The sequence below is a fragment of the Microdochium trichocladiopsis genome (genome assembly GCF_020744255.1).
Source record: "Microdochium trichocladiopsis strain MPI-CAGE-CH-0230 chromosome Unknown B0I36scaffold_2, whole genome shotgun sequence".
In the NCBI taxonomy this organism is placed as follows: domain Eukaryota; kingdom Fungi; phylum Ascomycota; class Sordariomycetes; order Xylariales; family Microdochiaceae; genus Microdochium; species Microdochium trichocladiopsis.
Window position 1 is genome coordinate 1,318,903 of NW_025763545.1, and position 16,590 is coordinate 1,335,492.

The 16,590-nt window shown below is 57.0% G+C and overlaps 7 protein-coding genes across 7 annotated transcripts; 4 read left to right on the plus strand and 3 right to left on the minus strand.

The window, feature by feature from the left end:
- The first annotated feature begins 64 nt into the window (after positions 1-64).
- Positions 65-1,867, plus strand: B0I36DRAFT_380647 (uncharacterized protein). The gene is made up of 2 exons (XM_046160825.1): positions 65-1,079; positions 1,158-1,867. The coding sequence occupies exons 1-2, from the start codon at positions 305-307 to the stop codon at positions 1,724-1,726; spliced, it is 1,344 nt and encodes a 447-aa protein (XP_046016576.1). The 5' UTR covers positions 65-304; the 3' UTR covers positions 1,727-1,867.
- A 453-nt stretch (positions 1,868-2,320) lies between these two features.
- On the plus strand, positions 2,321-4,577 carry B0I36DRAFT_359148 (Rec8 like protein-domain-containing protein; the record flags this gene model as incomplete). Its single annotated transcript, XM_046158090.1, has 4 exons — positions 2,321-2,339; positions 2,395-2,431; positions 2,517-2,792; positions 2,870-4,577. 4 exons carry the CDS (start codon positions 2,321-2,323, stop codon positions 4,575-4,577), a joined length of 2,040 nt encoding a protein of 679 aa, XP_046016577.1.
- Positions 4,578-5,034: 457 nt separating this feature from the next.
- On the minus strand, positions 5,035-7,114 carry B0I36DRAFT_428084 (GDP dissociation inhibitor-domain-containing protein). Its single transcript, XM_046162441.1, has 3 exons — positions 6,964-7,114; positions 5,808-6,877; positions 5,035-5,583 (listed from the first exon to the last, which is right to left on the minus strand). Exons 1-3 carry the CDS (start codon positions 7,035-7,037, stop codon positions 5,144-5,146), a joined length of 1,584 nt encoding a protein of 527 aa, XP_046016578.1. The 5' UTR covers positions 7,038-7,114; the 3' UTR covers positions 5,035-5,143.
- A 638-nt stretch (positions 7,115-7,752) lies between these two features.
- On the minus strand, positions 7,753-9,278 carry B0I36DRAFT_314114 (exoribonuclease family protein). Its single transcript, XM_046152711.1, has one exon. It carries the CDS (start codon positions 8,931-8,933, stop codon positions 7,872-7,874), a length of 1,062 nt encoding a protein of 353 aa, XP_046016579.1. The 5' UTR covers positions 8,934-9,278; the 3' UTR covers positions 7,753-7,871.
- Positions 9,279-9,356: 78 nt separating this feature from the next.
- On the minus strand, positions 9,357-10,698 carry B0I36DRAFT_380650 (uncharacterized protein). Its single transcript, XM_046160826.1, has 3 exons — positions 10,304-10,698; positions 10,054-10,228; positions 9,357-9,977 (listed from the first exon to the last, which is right to left on the minus strand). Exons 1-3 carry the CDS (start codon positions 10,355-10,357, stop codon positions 9,730-9,732), a joined length of 477 nt encoding a protein of 158 aa, XP_046016580.1. The 5' UTR covers positions 10,358-10,698; the 3' UTR covers positions 9,357-9,729.
- Positions 10,699-10,916: 218 nt separating this feature from the next.
- Positions 10,917-11,901, plus strand: B0I36DRAFT_314116 (uncharacterized protein). The gene has a single exon (XM_046152712.1). The coding sequence runs from the start codon at positions 11,346-11,348 to the stop codon at positions 11,736-11,738; it is 393 nt and encodes a 130-aa protein (XP_046016581.1). The 5' UTR covers positions 10,917-11,345; the 3' UTR covers positions 11,739-11,901.
- Positions 11,902-13,415: 1,514 nt separating this feature from the next.
- Positions 13,416-16,058, plus strand: B0I36DRAFT_237533 (ferric reductase like transmembrane component; the record flags this gene model as incomplete). The annotated part of the gene is made up of 1 exon (XM_046149541.1): positions 13,416-16,058. One exon carries the CDS (start codon positions 13,416-13,418, stop codon positions 16,056-16,058), a length of 2,643 nt encoding a protein of 880 aa, XP_046016582.1.
- Positions 16,059-16,590: the final 532 nt, after the last annotated feature.

The following is a 16,590-nucleotide window of genomic DNA, read 5'->3' on the forward strand; positions in this document are numbered from 1 at the left end:
TAGCAAACGCACTGTCCTATCGCGATCAGAGAGCCGCGTGCAGCACGCCTGTGCACGACTCTGACTTGAATGTGAGTGCGTCCAGGGGGATTCAGACGCCCGCCCGTCACTTCATCTCACAACGGCTCGTACCAGCTTTGAACTGTTATGTCAAATGCACAGTTGACTGTAAGGTGCCTGTTGTGAGGACAGACAGAGCCTCGGGTGACTGAGAACTTCGTGATTGGAGTGGGATCCTCGACAACAGCGAGTCCACATCAGCCTCAGACGGACGCCAGGGACAAGTTGAACCATATTGCCCGTCATGTCTCACCGAGATATCGAAATGGAGGATGCCAGCTCCACAGAGTCTGAGCGTGGTGGCCCCGGTAGCCATGCGGACGTGCCCGCTGATGAGCAAACAGGCAACTATACAAACAGCATGTTCGTGCCAAAGGTCAAGCCGGATCCCGACGCGACACGTTCTGCTTCATCGCCAGCGCCCACTCTGGACATGTCTCAAAAACCGAGGTCGAGCCTCAAGAAAAAGGGCACAGCATCAACCAAGAAGGGTACAGGGAGGAAGCTCGTCAACGGCCACAAACTCAAGGCAGCCAGGGAACGGGCTTCTGAGGGTACGCCCGAGGACGGCAGCTCGGACGCAGACACTGACAATGGCCCATATTGCATCTGCAGAGGGCCCGACGATCATAGGTGGATGATAGGGTGCGACGTGTGCGAGGATTGGTTCCATGGCACCTGCGTCGACCTATCGAAAGAGATTGGCGAGCGGCTCGTCGAGCGCTTCGTCTGCCCTAACTGCACCGACGGGAAAAGCAACTACACAAAATTCAGAAAGACGTGCTCGTTACCTGGTTGCAAGAATCAGGCACGACTGTACGGAATAGCGGAAGAGGAGCGGAGCATATTTTGTAGCAGCGAGCATTGCGACTTGTGGTGGATATCGGCAATCAACAAGTTGCCAACAAGAGCTAGCTCGGGAAAAGCAGTAGAGGCCTTGACGCAAGAGGACTTCATGGGCCTGCTGGCCAGCACATCAGAAGATGGGGCCGGATGGAAGCTGGGTGACAGTCTCTCTGGTAAGTCCCATCTCTCATAGCAAAGGTGCTCCAAGGAGCCGCTTGAACAGCCTGCCACTAACGACCCGCACCCTCAAGATGACACGGAGGGACTCTGGTCAAATGGACTGCCGACGCAGTCGGGTGTCCTGAGTGAAGAAGAGCAGAACTTTCTTCAACACTCCGCCAGTGAGAGGTTGGCTCTAGGCAACGAAATTGTGCAGTACAAGAAGATGATGCAGGTGGTGGACTGGGCCAATGAGAGACGGCAAGCAGCCATCGAAGCTGGCAAGTTCACCAAGGACAGTTGCGGCTATGACTACCGCCTCGACACGGTGTCTGTAAAGCATCAGTTTGCCGGCTGGCTCGACAGCCCCGAGGGACAGGCTACCTTCAAGAAAGGGAAGCTGTCAAGCCCTCTGGTCGATGCATCGATACCAAATGGCCACACCGACAGCTCTGTCACACGTGGCATGTGCGAGAAGAAGCGCTGCAAGCCGCACACGGGCTGGTACAAGCTGCACATGAATGCCATCCGCCACCTGATCAAGGAGACGACCACGGCGGCGGCAGAGAAGCTGGAAGCAGAGGAAGTCATGCGGCAGGAGGCAGAGACCAAATTTGGCCGCCGCAAGCTCGAACAGAATTGGGTCGAAGTGTTGGAATGAACAATCCCGACTGGACGCGGGTACGAGAGCACAGGCTGCGATAATACTAGCATCCCGTAGCGAAAATGATTGTCAATCCAGATGCGATACCATACCGCGCGGGAAAGAAGCGTGAGGTGGATAAAGCAGCGTAATGACAGCACATTGATACATGCGGCATTGTCTGTGGTTAGATGGGGTCTTGCTGAATTTTGGTCTTGCGAGACGAAGCATCACATGGCCGGACAGCGTTTGCAGTCCTGCAACAACTCAAGACCGCAACCACGCTCTCCGTGCCTTCCTGTTGACAAAAGGCAGCCACCACCAGCCTCAACATTTAAAGTCGAATCCGTTCATCTGACCAGGACTTTCCAGCTGTGTCATCGTCGTCACTAAGCGAGCCTTATATCCTCGGCGTCTCTTCACCATCAACTCACAAATGGCACACCAGCTTGGACGACAAGAATAACAACACAAACACAACGGCTCTGGATTTGCCACTACGGTCGATTGTGATCATCTCCTGGGAGCCTCATCCCTGGTTCAAGTTACTCTCCATTTTACCATTCACGTGTACATACCGCGGAGCACCTCCGGGCCTTGACTCTGAGCAGTATGTTTTACAGTCACGAAAGTAGGTCTCTTCAGCCCACGCAGGAAATGGGGCATGTCAACTGACAGCACCTTAGTCCTCAATAGCCACAAGCATGGGGTGTCCACCATCTGGTACGTAACAGCTCAATGCCTGAGTCGCCATCGCCAGTCGACTTAGAATTGTGGCTTTCCGTCCGTCTCACTGATGATTTGGCAGGCTCGTCGCCACGATAGGCAATAGATCAAGCACGAGAAAGGTCACCAAGAAGGCAATCCAGGGCGTCAATGTAGAGAAGGCATGCGGCACAATCTTGGAACCTGGTGCTCCCATTGCGCTTCGTCTGCAAGGGAACCTCCTCTACGGCGTCTCAAGAGTATACAATCAGCAGTGCGACTACATGCTGAGCGACGCGCAGAAGGTCCATGCCAATATGGAGTTCTTTTTTCGTAGGCTCGGCGCGCACGAGCTCGACATGGAGCAGGCCAAGTCACGGTATGCTCAGATTGCCAAGTCCAGGTTCTTTCACGAACTCACAAACCAGGATTGCCGATGTCTGACGATCTGAACAGGCCTGACCAACTTCTTATCATGAACGACCCCGACTTCGTTCCCGAATTGCTCCTTCCCAAGTTCGATCTCGAAGCGAATGTCGTCAACAGCCAGTTGACAACAAAGACCACTTCACAATTGTCGCCTGCGGAGTCGTCGTTCGGATCACTTAGTTCTGACCCCCGTGCATTCCCCATTCAGCTCGACTTGAGCCAGTCTCTTACACCCGATCACCGAGTTGCGCAGTTTCCGGGTCTCGAAGGACTTTCCTCAGCACACAAGTCGCACGTCATGCCAGGTGACGAGAAGTTGACCGCACTGCCTGGTATCGAGGATGACTTCGGGGGCATCGAGGAATGGGGCGTGGAGATAGATGAATTCGGGAACATCAGCACTCGGGAAGAGCCGGACCTACCGCCTATGTTCCAAGCCGAGTTGCCAGCAGCCACCCTACCCGCAATTCAAGACGAGGAGCAGGAGGCCGCACGGCAGCATGATGACTTCGTTTTCATCGACAACGAGGCTCTTCTGGATGCGCCTGCCTTGCCGGGACGCACACACGAGGAACCCAGAGAGCTCGAAACGGTCAGCTCGCAAATGAGCGAGAAGGCACCAGCAAAGAAACAGAAGAAGCCGAGAAAAGTGAAAATAGACGATGCCAATCAGATTGCTCGGGTGAAGATTGGAGCATGGCAAGACGACTACATTCAGAATTGCGGCGCGAAGCTGACCAAGCCGGCTGGCATCAAGCAAGCACGAGAAAACGCGATCCATCTGACTTTCGGTCTCGGCCTCGGAAACGTCGGACAGAGCTTGGGTGTACTTGGGATGATCCACCCGTTGGCTGTCATGTACTCTGGAGACTCGCTCTACACCACTCTCACCGGCTACGAAGTTGATACATTGCTAGGCAAGCGCCGGTCCACGCGGGAGCCGTCTGGCGACTCTGACGAGATTGGTCGGCGCGTGCGGCCACGACTGAATGACTTAGGCGAGCATGGACTTGACAATTACAACACAGATGCTGGACAGCACGTCTTCGATGACGACGCATACCATCGCCAAGCACGAGAAGAGCTCGAAGTCGGCCGCGAGGCCCAGGCCGCCATGTCCGACGCGCCCTCCTCTGCCATGCGAATGCCTTGGGCCCGTGACTCCTCTGTGGTACCTGGTTCCTCCGTGAAAGGCCATGGCTCTGCGCAACGCTCGCGTCACAAGCTCGTCAGCCCTTCACAGGGTCGTGGCCATCTGCCCGACATCGAACGACTCAGCGATGACGCACAAGGGGGCTGGCGCGATGATGCTGGCGACCTTCCATCCTTTGATGGCTCCTTTGATGGTGCTGTTGGCAGAGGCCACTCTCCGGCTGAGCAGGATGAACCAGGAAACATGCCTCAAGGCGCGGCCCTTCGCACCACTCTCGACGTTGAGGGTCAAGAGTTCTTTGACTTCATGGAGGCGGCCATTGAGCTCAACGGGGAGCGCCTTGATGACGATAAAAGCCACGAGAGCCAGCATGTTCGCAGCCACAAGTGGATGCGCTTTGACGACGCTTTTGTGCCTGAGCAGACGGCCCGAACGGTCGCCGCTCGAGCATTTTACAACGTTCTCTGCCTCGCGACCAAGTCGCAAATCATGATTCGCACCTCGGAAATGCAGCCTCCCGGTCAGATCTGGCTCGGCATGCAGAGTGTGTCGACGACGGCAACACAGCAAGCCAATCCATGAGCGAGACACGAAGCGGCGTGATACGCGGTCGAGCCGATACATCAGCCCGAAGAATTCCACGGCCCGCACGATCGGACGAGAACCCAACTGGTTTGTCAAGCGCTACAAGAGGAGCCCTGAGACTTGATTCGTGGTGAGGGAACGACCAGGTGAACAACTATTTTTGCTCGCATTCGCATCACGGAACATGGTGGCGTATGCCCCCAGTTTATACCGTGTATTTTGTTTCATTTAGTTTTTTCCCTTTCTGTTACTTTATTTCATTTCTTCCAATTTGGGGCGGGGATGGGAGAAAACCAACAACGGCTCTGATGGTGACCAAGAACAAAGCGAGAGAAAGTCGTGAGTATGGGAGCTTCAACCACTGCACCAAGAATCTAGAGATTGTGCTCTAGAGGGACGGAACGTGCACAGATTTCAGAAAAAGATTAGCAATACCTTCCAAAATGAATAGAATAGCTTTTAAAACACATGCGCAACTGAACATTCTAGTATAGTGCAACATAATCGTTTGTTTATTTCATAGTATCATGTGCCTATCAGCAAACATACCATTTGCACGGCATTCACTCATAGACTTCGTCGTCGTCATAACCATCGGGCCCTTCGCGGTCCTCAAAGTTCATGTATTCCTCCTCATCAGGAATCCCCCCAACTTCAAAAGTAGCGACGACCTTTCGCCACGCCTCTCGGACATGATCAAGTGTATCGTCCCTGAAGGAGAGATCCAGGGCCGGCGAGGGGAGCTTATGATGCACGCGTTCCCTTGCTGCAGGCTTACCACTGGGCGCATCCGCCGAAGCAGAGGACGGTGACACCAGAGGTATAGTGACAGCCTCCCGACGGCTGGCTGACTGGTCATATACCAGCTTGTACAAGCACACTGGCGAAGTGGATGCGGCATCACTCGGCTGGGACGTTGCAACCTGTGTCAAGAGTGTTTCAAGGGCAGAGTCTAGTCTCTTCTGCGCATCCTCGGTAGCAAGTGTTGTGAGGTAAACCACGCCTGAGTTGCAGAACGCCAATAGTTAGCATAAAAGCCAAAACTCATAAGAAGAAAATGCGCGCATGCGATGAAATATGCAATTGGTGTTTTCATATCAGGTCGTACGATGATCTTTCTCGTCAAGGCAAAGCTCAGACAATGTAGATAAGATTTTTGATGGTTTGATCATCATGGAAAACACCTGTGCGGGAGTGCGCGGGAACAAGGGGAGGAGTGTGGCTTACTTTGACCTGATGGACACTCGCCAGTGTCGCTGGAGTGCACGAAGGCATACACTGGAAGAGGCGAAGCCGCGTCAGCAGGAGTGAGGGAGATCACAGCCACTGCCGGTTTGGGTGCGCCCTCAACGACAACCTCGAAGAGCTCCGCAAAGGTCGTGTTGACAACAGCGATAAGGCGTTTGATAGTCAATGCATCTTCTCCAGGCTCGTCTTGGGATGTGATCAGCGCTGAGGTCTGCACAATGGTACCACTTGACAACTTGAGCGAGATCTTGTCACGAGCCGCAGCATCTTGATCGCTCATCTCCATGCCAGTGTCAAGCATGTATATGCCGCCTCCAACAGCGCCTGCTCTGCACGCGACCTGAGCAATCTCGGAACCCCCACCCCACTTGGGATATACGGCGCAGAACCCTGGCCCGAACCAACCAAGCGATGAGAGGTGGCGATGAATAATGGCGAGGCCGTCGCGGACAGTGATATCGCCGTCGAGCGTGAGCGTCAATGCAAGGATGTACTGCCGCAGACTGTCATCAAGCTTGAACTGCTCCTGAAGAAACTGGGCCAGCTTTTCCGAGCCATGCTCCAGCCACATTGGCCGCTCCTCTTCAGAATCATAGTTGACAACGAACTTGAGAAACTTCATGAGCGAGCGTTTCGACCGCGCAGGGATGGCCTGTGTCGAGAAGACGTCCTCGCGGCTGCTGGGTATCCGCGAAAGCTGCCCCTTGTTTTCGGCGTCCTTTGATGACTGCTCGAACACGAAGAAGGACCCCACGGCGAGGAACTCGACCTGCCGGTATGCTCGCGACGACACGAGCTGCGACAGCAGCGCCGACCGGGTATGTATGATCTGTGGCGCGAGAGCCAGAGCATAGGACCGCGCGGCGCGCAGGCCACCATGCGCGCCCGGGTCGGGATGTGTCCAAGTGCTTGCGTTGGCAATCAGCCGGGAGCGACCGCCCGCCGCGGCCCAGGCGTCGGCGTCTTCGAGGCTGAGCGCAGCCTCGAGGTCGCCATAGTAGTCGTTGGGATCGAGGTGCAGGACTCGCTTGTCGGAGCGGGAGAGAGCACTTGCGGTTCTGCGGTCAGCCACGAGGTGTTTTCTCGCCCCGGGCTGGGGGCCATGACGAACTGCGTGGTGCAAGTTCCTGCTTACAGGGCAAGAAGGGACTGTTGCAGACCGGTGCCGCAGATGACCACGTCCCACGGCTCGTCGCCCAGCGACTCCATGGTGCGCGGCGAAGTCGGGGTGTCAGAGACGGAGAGGGTCGAGAGGTGATGGTTGGGAGGAAAGAAAACAGCGTAGGAGAGAGGGCGAGCGAGTTTTGCGCGGACCTCATTCACAGCTCAGGCCAGGGCTTTGATTACACAATAAGGTGGGTTCCGTGCCTGCCTGCCTGCCTGCCTCTGACCACAACCAACACCTGGGCACTACCTAGGTAGACCTGTGGGAATGGTGGAGCTCGGGCGGCGGGGACGGGTTCCGGGTAGGGCGCTCATTGGACAGTGGGCGTGGTGCGTGCCTTGCGTGCCTGCACCAAAAACTTTTGACGACGGGGCCTCGCTGGGCTTCTGCTTTTCCTTCTTCTCAACAACCACCGCTCACCCTCCGTCCAGCACTGCTGTCTCTCCCCACGGCTGTGCTGGCAGCCTGGCGGCCTTTCATTAGGCTGCCTCTTGGTGAGCGGGAGAACAACACATCGTCCCGTATCTACTGTCCTGGATTCACAACCTGATAGGATAGTTCGAAGGGTTGATACAGAAATTCAGAAAGCAATAACTCAGTTGCCGTGACGTGCAATGCCTCTGTGCCAATTAGAGATGGTGCAGCGGCTCTTTACCGTAAGCAGGAGGGCCAGTCACGAGAGTGGTGTAGATTGTGCCCGCGCTCTTTACTAGTCGTGCAGCTGTTGCAATCACTCGCCAACATCACTAGGCTTCTTCATCCGGCCAGGCTGTCACGCAATTCTGCGCGCGCGATGGGTATCATTTCTTCTCCCCAGAGTGGGTCTAGTCCATCTACTTCCTGAATCGCTCCCTTGATCCTGCCAAGGCAATCGCCGCTCATGACAAAGCCTTCTCGAACTCCTCCCATCTCTCCTCTGCAATTGCCGTAAACCTCCTCAGCACTTCAGGCCCAACAATGGTACCTCCACTCTTTGAAAGTCCCAGAACCTCAGTCTCTCCCTGGGAGCGGTCGACCACAACCGTCACAGACTCGTGGCACAGGCTCTCCTCCAACCTATCCGGGTCTACCAGGATCCAAAACTGCCCGCTGCCCTTCTTCTGCTGCTGTCGCTCCTTGGCAGTGAACACGGCGGCCGTGCTGGCGACGGGGAGGCCTCGAACCGTCAGCGGGCTTGCCTCGCGGTTGCACAAGACCATCTCACGGTCTGGGTCCCAGAACGCTTTGGGCAGCTTCGTGTCTCGCAGTGCAGCGACAATCGAGGCCCAGGCGGCATCAAACGGATTGCCGTCGAGCGAGATGAAGAGCACATCAATGTAGAGCACCCAGTATGCCTTGACTTCGCCTTGCGTCGAGTTGTCCCCGGCGCCGTCATTGCCATGGGCAACGTCCTGTCCCCTCTCCTCCTCCTCCTGCTTCCCTTCGAGCCTGGGAGGCAGATCCTTATTCTGGTAAGTGATTCTCAGGTCGGCAGCATCGAGCAGCTTCGATGAGTGCAGGAGGGAGTACACGCGTGTGCTGAGCGTCTGAGCGATAGCTGTCGGGGGGACGCCAGGCAGGAAGTTCGGGGCACAGCCAGTGGCCAGCTCGATGTTTGGTACGAGCAGGTCATAGTCTCGGAGTTCGTTTGTGTTCGACGAGGCCAGTCCGTCCTTTGCCTGTACTCTGTAGTTGGGAATCTGGTTTGTCAGGAGCGTCTCTGCCCGGACGCCGCAGATGACAGTGGTGTCGCCTGTCCTCACGACCGCGCTGCCATGGGCGTGGGACAGAGATGAGGAATTGATGAAGGGAGGCCGCGCCTGACGAGGCTGGCGCCCATTGGTGCGGGCAGACGGTATCGACGAGTCGGATGGCTGGAGATTGGCGAGTAGGTAGGGATGAGGGGAGAGCTTGGCAAACGTTGCGCTCGAGAGCGTCAGAGTGCTGGCGGCGGCGGCCATCTCAAGCGAGTGCTGGGGATGGAGAGATGACTCGTCGGCGAAGTCGCAGAGCGGCCCCGCTGTAGTCCCAAAAGTGGTGTGACGACACGGCGGTACAGCTGGTGCAGGTCCTTGTCTACGAGGCAGGGCTGTCCGTGGATGTTGGTTGAAGTCGGCCTGGGTGGATGAGAAGTGCAGAAACTGGGCGTCGATGTTGGGTGCAGGTGCTTCCAGACTTGAGCCTGTCCTGTCTAAAATTTAGCCCGGGGAGTGGGTTGGCTGGGCGGCCAATGCTTGTGCTTGGTGGTGGTGGTGGCGCCCCGTCGTGCGTGAGCGGGAAGCAAATGCTACGGTGCAGCCAGCGCGCGGCGGTCGAACCCGGGGAAGCGGTTCACGTGGGGCGGAGGGGGGAGCTTGTGCAGAAAATAGCACCACGACTTTGATGATGGCATGCGTGGCGACAGTCCAGCAGGCACGCGGCTTCTGATGCGCACATGCACCTTGCCTGCAAAGGCTGGGCCCAAAAAGGCGGTTGGTTCATTCGTGCTGAGCGTTGCTATGGTATCGTTGGGTATTGGCCACGCCTCCATTCATTCTCCAAGGTCATCCTTGTTCCCGTCTCTCCCTCGTCACCCCCCCACGCCCGCGCTCCCGCTGCAGATCCAGAACGAGGGGTCGCTTGCAATGCGACATGAGGGGTTGCCCTGCTCACTGGTGATCGCCGGCTGCCAACCGTTGCTCAAGCTCACCTTTCCCACGCATGGGGGCTTTCAGCTGCCTGGCTGCCCTTTGGGCGCATCTGACATGTCTGGCCTCTTCAGCCGTGGCAGTCCATTTCGTCTACGCCGTGAAGCCCCGCCTCGGCTCGTGCAACCCGAGCCAGAGCCGACATGAGCGGCGCGGCATCGAGGTAGAACCGAGCATCATACACGAGCCCGGTCTCTGGGCCCTCCGTGGTGATGCGGAGTATGGAGAGGGCCCTTACTGTGATCTCTTCGTGCTCATCATCGCCATGCAACCGCCATGTGATGTGGCACGGCTGATATATGCGATTTTCAGTCATGTCTTGACGAATCGCGAACCCGCAAAGTTAGCAGACGGAAGACAGGCCAGACGCCATCAGCAAGCCGTGGCCACGTACCATAGGAATCTATCTCGTGCTCCATGCTCTCCAGATTACACCAGAGAGACTTGAAGTACGCCTGAGTTGCCTCGAGGCCCTCCATGATGGGGACTTCGGCGAACTGTATGCGGACCTGCTTGGTAAAGATGCTGCCAAGCCTTGTGATGTCTAGTGAATCCATAGTCTTGTTGAACTGGTGTGGCACGATCATGGGCATATCAGCAGTGGTCTACGCGAGTGAGGCGTGCGCCTGGCCGCAGGAACTTACCCTCGTCAGCCAGCTGTAGAGCTCGTCTTTGGAGGTTGGGACAAAGGCGGCCATTGTGCTTGCTCGAGGCACAACTCTGGGCGAGCGTGCCTCGCTCGCCGCCGGCCTGATCCTGGCAGAGGAAGGAGGGAGAGGATGTGAGGGCTAGGAGCGGCAGCCAGTGGCCCTTCTTGGTTCAGGGCGAAACCGGAAGCGAGCGATGTTGCGGTGGGCTGGAGTCGTCGCGATTGCCTAGCTCGCAGGCTGTGCCATTGGCGCTGCCGGGGCCGGACGATCGTAGAGGCTGCGACGCGGAGAGAGGAGTTGAAGAGAGCGGTGGACAGGCAGGTGGTAATAATGTAGTCATGCTTGATTGCCGTGCGGGAGTGGCTTTTGGTCACTGGTGAAGGGCAAGTCCGTTTCCTTGCCCATCCCGCAAACCTCGCTGTAATACACAGCTGCACAGCTGGCATGGGCCCAGTCCAGCCCGTGCCGCGGCGCCCCAGCGTAGTGCTGGTCCAAGCGACGCTCGGGTGGCTGGCCGGCCTGCTGACATAAGTCTCCAAGGCGTAGAGCTTGAGCTTGTCCACAACCCCTCTCCTGCCCTCAGGGCCGTCTCGTTGTCACCTGTCGCCTTGTCACTCCATCTCTCCACTCTCCCAATGGGTAATGGCAGCAAACTTTGATGGACGCCGTACGCCATATGAAGTCTCCTGAGGCTTTATAGTTATCTGGGTCACGCCATACAAGCCAGGGGTTCAGCACTGTCGTCCACGTCCACAGGCAGCCGCTCCGCCCGCTTGCTGCTGGTGCTGCTGGCCTGTGAAGAGCCAGGACTTGGGGACCAACCAACACGCCTCACCGCGACTAACATGCCAGCCGTTGAGCCGTACCTTGCGGGCCAACCCAACGAGCCAGGGTCATAAAGGTTGTTTCTCCAGACTGCCAGACATGCTTCACTTGTGCGGTCCTTCCCGGCCGGCGCCTCCTCCGATCCGATCCTTGGCCTGTCGGCTACCTGCTTGCAGATACACACCCAACACAACCAACATGCTACGATACCATGCCAGCCCTTGTCTCACTTGGCAAATCGGCTCTGATTAGTATTCACAATCCTCACGGGCCGTGCTCTTGGCTGCCGCTTCCCGCAGACCCCTCCCCCAGTTTGCTTGGTTCCTTGCCAAATCCCCGTGGCAGCTCAGAGTGCTATCAAGCTCGACCGCCACGCACACGCAATCTGTCTAGCTGCCACCCTCCTCGAGACCATACTTGTGAGAAATTGCGCGCAACCCCATGCCTCACTGCGCGGAGTGCTTGGGCCAACTGCAAGTCTCAGAAGCCGACTGACTCATTGCAGAGATCACACACCGCAACGGCCCAGTTGGACCCTCCGACAGTGTTAGCCGAAGTGAATCTTTCCACAATCACAACTCAGCCTTTTCCGTGTGGTCCATAGTCCAGCATCGCTGGTTTCCTCGTGCCATGACAACCCGCAAGGGGGAAACGAGCCATGGCAATCGAACACCGTGGTGCCACTGTGGTGCCACTCACCAGCCATGAAAGGCGTCGTTGAACCAAGCACTGCAGAAGGTCACAACGCGTGTGACGAGCGAGCTGTAATTCGCAAAGCACACAACCATGGTGTCGGCCGAGAGTTGACAGGCAACATCAGGGCCGCCTTGTCCTCTACTACGTATTAAACGGCCCTGCTCGCTAGCCTTGGCCTTGTGTGGATTGATCGTTCCCGTCAGAACCCGCTAGCGATGGGTGCAGGGACCCTTGCTCCCTGTCAGGACGTGATCGTCTCCTGATTCGCTCAACGCACGGTGGGTGCTCACCGCAAGGATGAGCAGACCAGCAAATCAGCAGCGTGCGCTTGCCGCCGAGCTACGAGGTAGTCGATCCTCCTGCCTTGCGATTGGCGAGGCTCCCCGCACGCTGATCAAGACCATTGTCGAATGCCCTGTCGACTTGCTTGCTTTGCAGCATAGTTCCCTTGCCTTTATCACAGGTGACAAGTTCAAAGGCTCTCATTCGGCGGTAAGTTCCAGAGCTCGCCATTCCGCAGTTGCAAGCTTGCGCGAGCTGCGGTCGCGCCGTGGCTTCCAGACCCCATCAGTACTCATGCCAGGCACAAAGTGTTGCCGTGCTTCCTCACGTTTGGTAACGAGGGCTTTCCTTCATTTCAACACGAATCTCCGGCTTGTAGAGGCTTTGAACCACATAGACCTTCGCCCAGGACTCGGCCGCCTGGCTGCTGCGGATCTCTCGGCTCGAGCCTCTCCATGTACGGGACCAACATCGTATGCAAGCATATCACATTGCCTCTTTACCCGGATTTGGTAGGAGGGAGTCGCTCTTGTGTCAAGGTTGCCTGCAGACGGACGGTCGCACATCGACGCATGCTGTAGGTACAGGCCCAGCACCAACAGAGCGTGCAGAGCACCCTGCAGCCAGTACACCAGATCGGTAGCGGCCTGTTGGGCGGCCAGCCAATATCAGAGTGTGGTCTGCCGCTGGGCCGCTGTCTCCATCACGACAGGGTTCTCGGCACTGTCACGCTCACAACCAACATTTGCTACCCTGCCTTGGTCGCCTCCAATTGAGCGAGGGCCTTTATCACTTGCTGCTGAGCAGGGGTCTCCCCATCCGCAGTACAAGCTCGTTCGTCACAACTCTTTGCACCAGTCCTAGCTCGTCTCCGCGGCTGAATGACTGGAGCTGCCCCTGTCACTGCATATTGGCCTAGCAAAAGTAGGCGCCTGGAGGCCGGCCCCCATCCCCCCGACAGGTCCCCTCGAATTGGCTTATATTGCCTGACGTCCCCTCGCTTCGAAGACAACAGCTCGTGTACAATCATTGTCGCGATCTGGCCCCCAAACACCGCCCCGAAACTGGTCGCATTGTTTGCCCGCCGCGCTCACCGACAGCAGGGACGGATAGCCTCATCGTTCCCTTACAGATGTGGTTACAAGTCACAGTGGGCATTTGTCCAACACGGCTTAGGTAGCCGTGAACCGGGAGTGCTGCCTTTCTCCCTGATCTTCATGACGCGCGACACCTTCAGGGAAAGAACTTCACAACAAGGAAATCAGATCGCCACACCTCACCGGTGTCTCGGAACAGGCAAATAATGGCGATAACAGAGTACTCAGCTCTTTCGGGAGCTACCAAGACGGCTACCGAACTCATCCGGCGGATCCTTATACCTCTTACGCCCACGAGTCCACCGGGACTTGTCGAGGCGAACACAGTCGACCCGTGGGCTCAGTCGGGCAAGTATGCGCTTGGATGGACATACTTCAGCGTTGCCCTAGTTGGGTCCGTGGTGCTGGTCCGGATATGGCACTGGTGGCAGGACAAGATTCGGCAGGCAATCTATAAGCAGGAGATGGAGCAACACTACCGCGACCTGTACAGCCTTGACCCAGAAATCGCGCCCAGTGCTATGCAGACGAATGCCACGACGCAACATTTCTTCCCTGAGGATGGGGGAGAGAAGCGGGACTTCAAGCCAAAGAGCGACTTTTCCGCCATTGGCCCCGTTCTCGACGCCCTCGCATTATTCCGCTGGGTATTTTACCGTCCAATCCCTGACATTGTCTGGCGCAGATGGCGATTCACGTTCTCGTCGCTCTCTGTGCTGGCGGTCGGCTTCATCGCCATGGCATTCGTCTGCCTTTATGTTTTTCTTACTCAACCTCTCTACTGGCAGAGCATCAAATTTGGCTCGCCACCCGTGGCTATTCGTGCGGGGATGATCGCCGTGGCTATGACGCCCTGGATCATAGCGACCAGCATGAAGGCGAACCTTCTCACTCTGATTACAGGCATCGGCCCTGAGAGGCTGAATGTCTTTCATCGCTGGGCGGGCTACCTGTGCCTGTTCTTATCGCTCGTGCACGCCATACCCTTCTACGTCCAGCCAGTCTGGGACGACGGTGGTATGGACGTCTTTGAGAGACTCTTCCCAGAAGGGAGCGGCGTCATCTACGGCACCGGCATCGCATGCCTGGTTCCGCTGGGCTGGCTCTGCATCGCTTCACTCCCGTTCATCCGACGCATCGCGTTCGAAGTCTTTGTCACGCTTCACGTTCCTGTCGGGTTCGTTTACGTCGGACTGTTGTTCTGGCACACGAAGAACTATCTCGCTTCATGGAACTTTCTGTGGGCGACAGTGGCCATCTGGGCGGCGTGCTACGTCTACAGGCTGACGAAGCTGAACTGGGTCAAACCCTGGAGACCAGCCTTCATGGTAGGCGACGAAGCCGCCATTACGCTTATGAGCGAGGACGCAATCAAAATCACTGTGCCTACACAGATGCGGTGGAAGCCCGGCCAATACGTCTACATCCGCATGCCTGGCATCTCTTTCCTCGATAACCACCCATTCACGATTTCCTCATTATGTAGCGAGGACTTCCCTTCGGAGTACGGAGAGCAGTACCGCGATTGCACGATTGTGTTTAAACCGTACGGCGGCTTCACCAGGAGGGTCCTTGACACTGCGATTGAGAAAGGTCCGTTCCACACCTACCGAGCGTATCTGGACGGGCCATATGGCGGCATGCGACGCGAGCTCGCTGCTTTCGACACCTGCATCCTCATTGCTGGCGGCAGCGGCGTGACATCACTCATGTCGCAGTTGCTTAATCTCATCAAGCGCATGCGCGACGGTAAAGCCATCACAAAGAAAGTCGTGGTCATCTGGGCCATCAAGCGTCTCGAGGCACTTGACTGGTTCAGAGAGGAGCTGCGTATCTGCCGCGATTCTGCGCCGCCCGAGAGCGTGACCTGCAAGTTCTTCGTGACCTCGGCTGTACGACAGTCGAGGATACAGCAGCATGGTAGGGCACCACGACCCTTGAGCCATGCTTTTCACGACAAGTTGGATGGCTTCGTTGCGGGCATCGCCTCGAAACGCAACTCGCAGTACATACGGGACGAGGCCCAAGGTGACCAGGACTACGAACGCGAGCTTCGCGCCGAGGATGAGGACCGTATCACCGCTCTGCCTCAGCAGAAGTACCTGCAACCACATCCGCCGCCGCCACGTGCCAATCCCTCTGCGCCAATTAACCGACAATCAGCACAAGAAGACTCTCTCGCGAGACTAGAAGGCAGAGGAGAGGAAGAGGCCGCGGAAGGGGAAATGCCCCCTCTGGGACCTAATGGCTACCCCGAGGACAAAAAGGGCCGCGAGTTCCATTTCCCGCCGCTCAAGATCCGACCAGATATGCAGCCGCACTTCAACCTCGCCCCGGCGTCACCACGTAGACTACCACCTCAAGATCCATCCCACCTCGAGATCACGACGGACATGTCTCAGGAACTCCCCACACACCCCGATGACCTCCGGCCCCCCGAGTTCGCGCACCTCCGCACGACAGACCTCCCCGGTCGCAACATGCCGCGCCCAACCTCGACATTCGGCCCGCCCTCCGGCTTTGACTTTGGCTTCCCCGAGACGCCAACGGAATTCCAGAAGAGCCTGATGCGCTTCGCCTTCCCGATACCGCACCAGATCGACGCTGGCGCCGGCGGCGGGTGGAGCGTCGAGTACGGCCGGCCGGACCTGGGCTACATGCTGCGTGAGTGGACGACCGGCGGTGCCGACGGCCGCGGCATACTGGGCCGCCGGACAGCCGTCTTCGTCTGCGGGCCCGCCAGCATGCGCGTCGGCGTGGCCAACACCGTCGCCCGCCTGCAGGCCGAGATCTGGGGCGACCCCCTGCTCGAGGAGATCTTCTTGCATACGGAGAATTACGCGCTGTAAAGCAAGGGGATGCAACGCTACTATATACATTGTTGTCCGGATACGCATTTCCCACGCCGAAGTGCGGACTCCTTTTTTTTTTTTTTGCGCGAGACGCCCTTCCGCGCCTTGACCTTTTGTGGAGTTTTTATATCCCGCCCGGTCTCACATTTATACCCGAACTCTACAGACCATGGCATACATGGTACTTGCTCGTCGCATGAAGCTTCTTGTTGTATTTTGTTATTGTCGTTGTTGTCGTTGTCGCCCGGACTCGTCGATCTGATTGAAGACACTCCCTGCCGTCGGGCGCAGAGGACGTTCTGCTGCGCTTTTTATCATCTATCTGTCTGTAATTGCTCCTCGGCGTGTAAATCATTTTTTTAAGCTACAAAGGTTGAAGACAGGTCGTGTATATAAGTTGATGGGCGGACGTAGAAACATAAGAGATATACCTCTCGATCTAGTTCTCTGCGTGATAACCTTTCGAGTGGTTCACTCAATACCTCTTGCCTCCCATGGTTGGTGTCACGGCTCAGTTTCCGGACGTCCG

What these genes read in the sequence shown, in the direction of transcription:
- B0I36DRAFT_428084 (XM_046162441.1), bottom strand. Translation starts at nt 7,037, where the DNA reads ATGGAGTCGCTGGGCGACGAGCCGTGGGACGTGGTCATCTGCGGCACC. An exon ending in CAACAGTCCCTTCTTGCCCT is followed by an intron (nt 6,878 to 6,963) that starts GTAAGCAGGAAC and finishes CAGAACCGCAAG; the next exon opens with TGCTCTCTCCCGCTCCGACA. An exon ending in CGAGTGTCCATCAGGTCAAA is followed by an intron (nt 5,584 to 5,807) that starts GTAAGCCACACT and finishes TCTGCAACTCAG; the next exon opens with GCGTGGTTTACCTCACAACA.
- B0I36DRAFT_380650 (XM_046160826.1), bottom strand. Translation starts at nt 10,357, where the DNA reads ATGGCCGCCTTTGTCCCAACCTCCAAAGACGAGCTCTACAGCTGGCTG. An exon ending in TCTACAGCTGGCTGACGAGG is followed by an intron (nt 10,229 to 10,303) that starts GTAAGTTCCTGC and finishes GTGCCACACCAG; the next exon opens with TTCAACAAGACTATGGATTC. An exon ending in GCACGAGATAGATTCCTATG is followed by an intron (nt 9,978 to 10,053) that starts GTACGTGGCCAC and finishes CGATTCGTCAAG; the next exon opens with ACATGACTGAAAATCGCATA.
- B0I36DRAFT_380647 (XM_046160825.1), top strand. Translation starts at nt 305, where the DNA reads ATGTCTCACCGAGATATCGAAATGGAGGATGCCAGCTCCACAGAGTCT. An exon ending in GCTGGGTGACAGTCTCTCTG is followed by an intron (nt 1,080 to 1,157) that starts GTAAGTCCCATC and finishes CGCACCCTCAAG; the next exon opens with ATGACACGGAGGGACTCTGG.
- B0I36DRAFT_314116 (XM_046152712.1), top strand. Translation starts at nt 11,346, where the DNA reads ATGCCAGCCCTTGTCTCACTTGGCAAATCGGCTCTGATTAGTATTCAC.
- B0I36DRAFT_314114 (XM_046152711.1), bottom strand. Translation starts at nt 8,933, where the DNA reads ATGGCCGCCGCCGCCAGCACTCTGACGCTCTCGAGCGCAACGTTTGCC.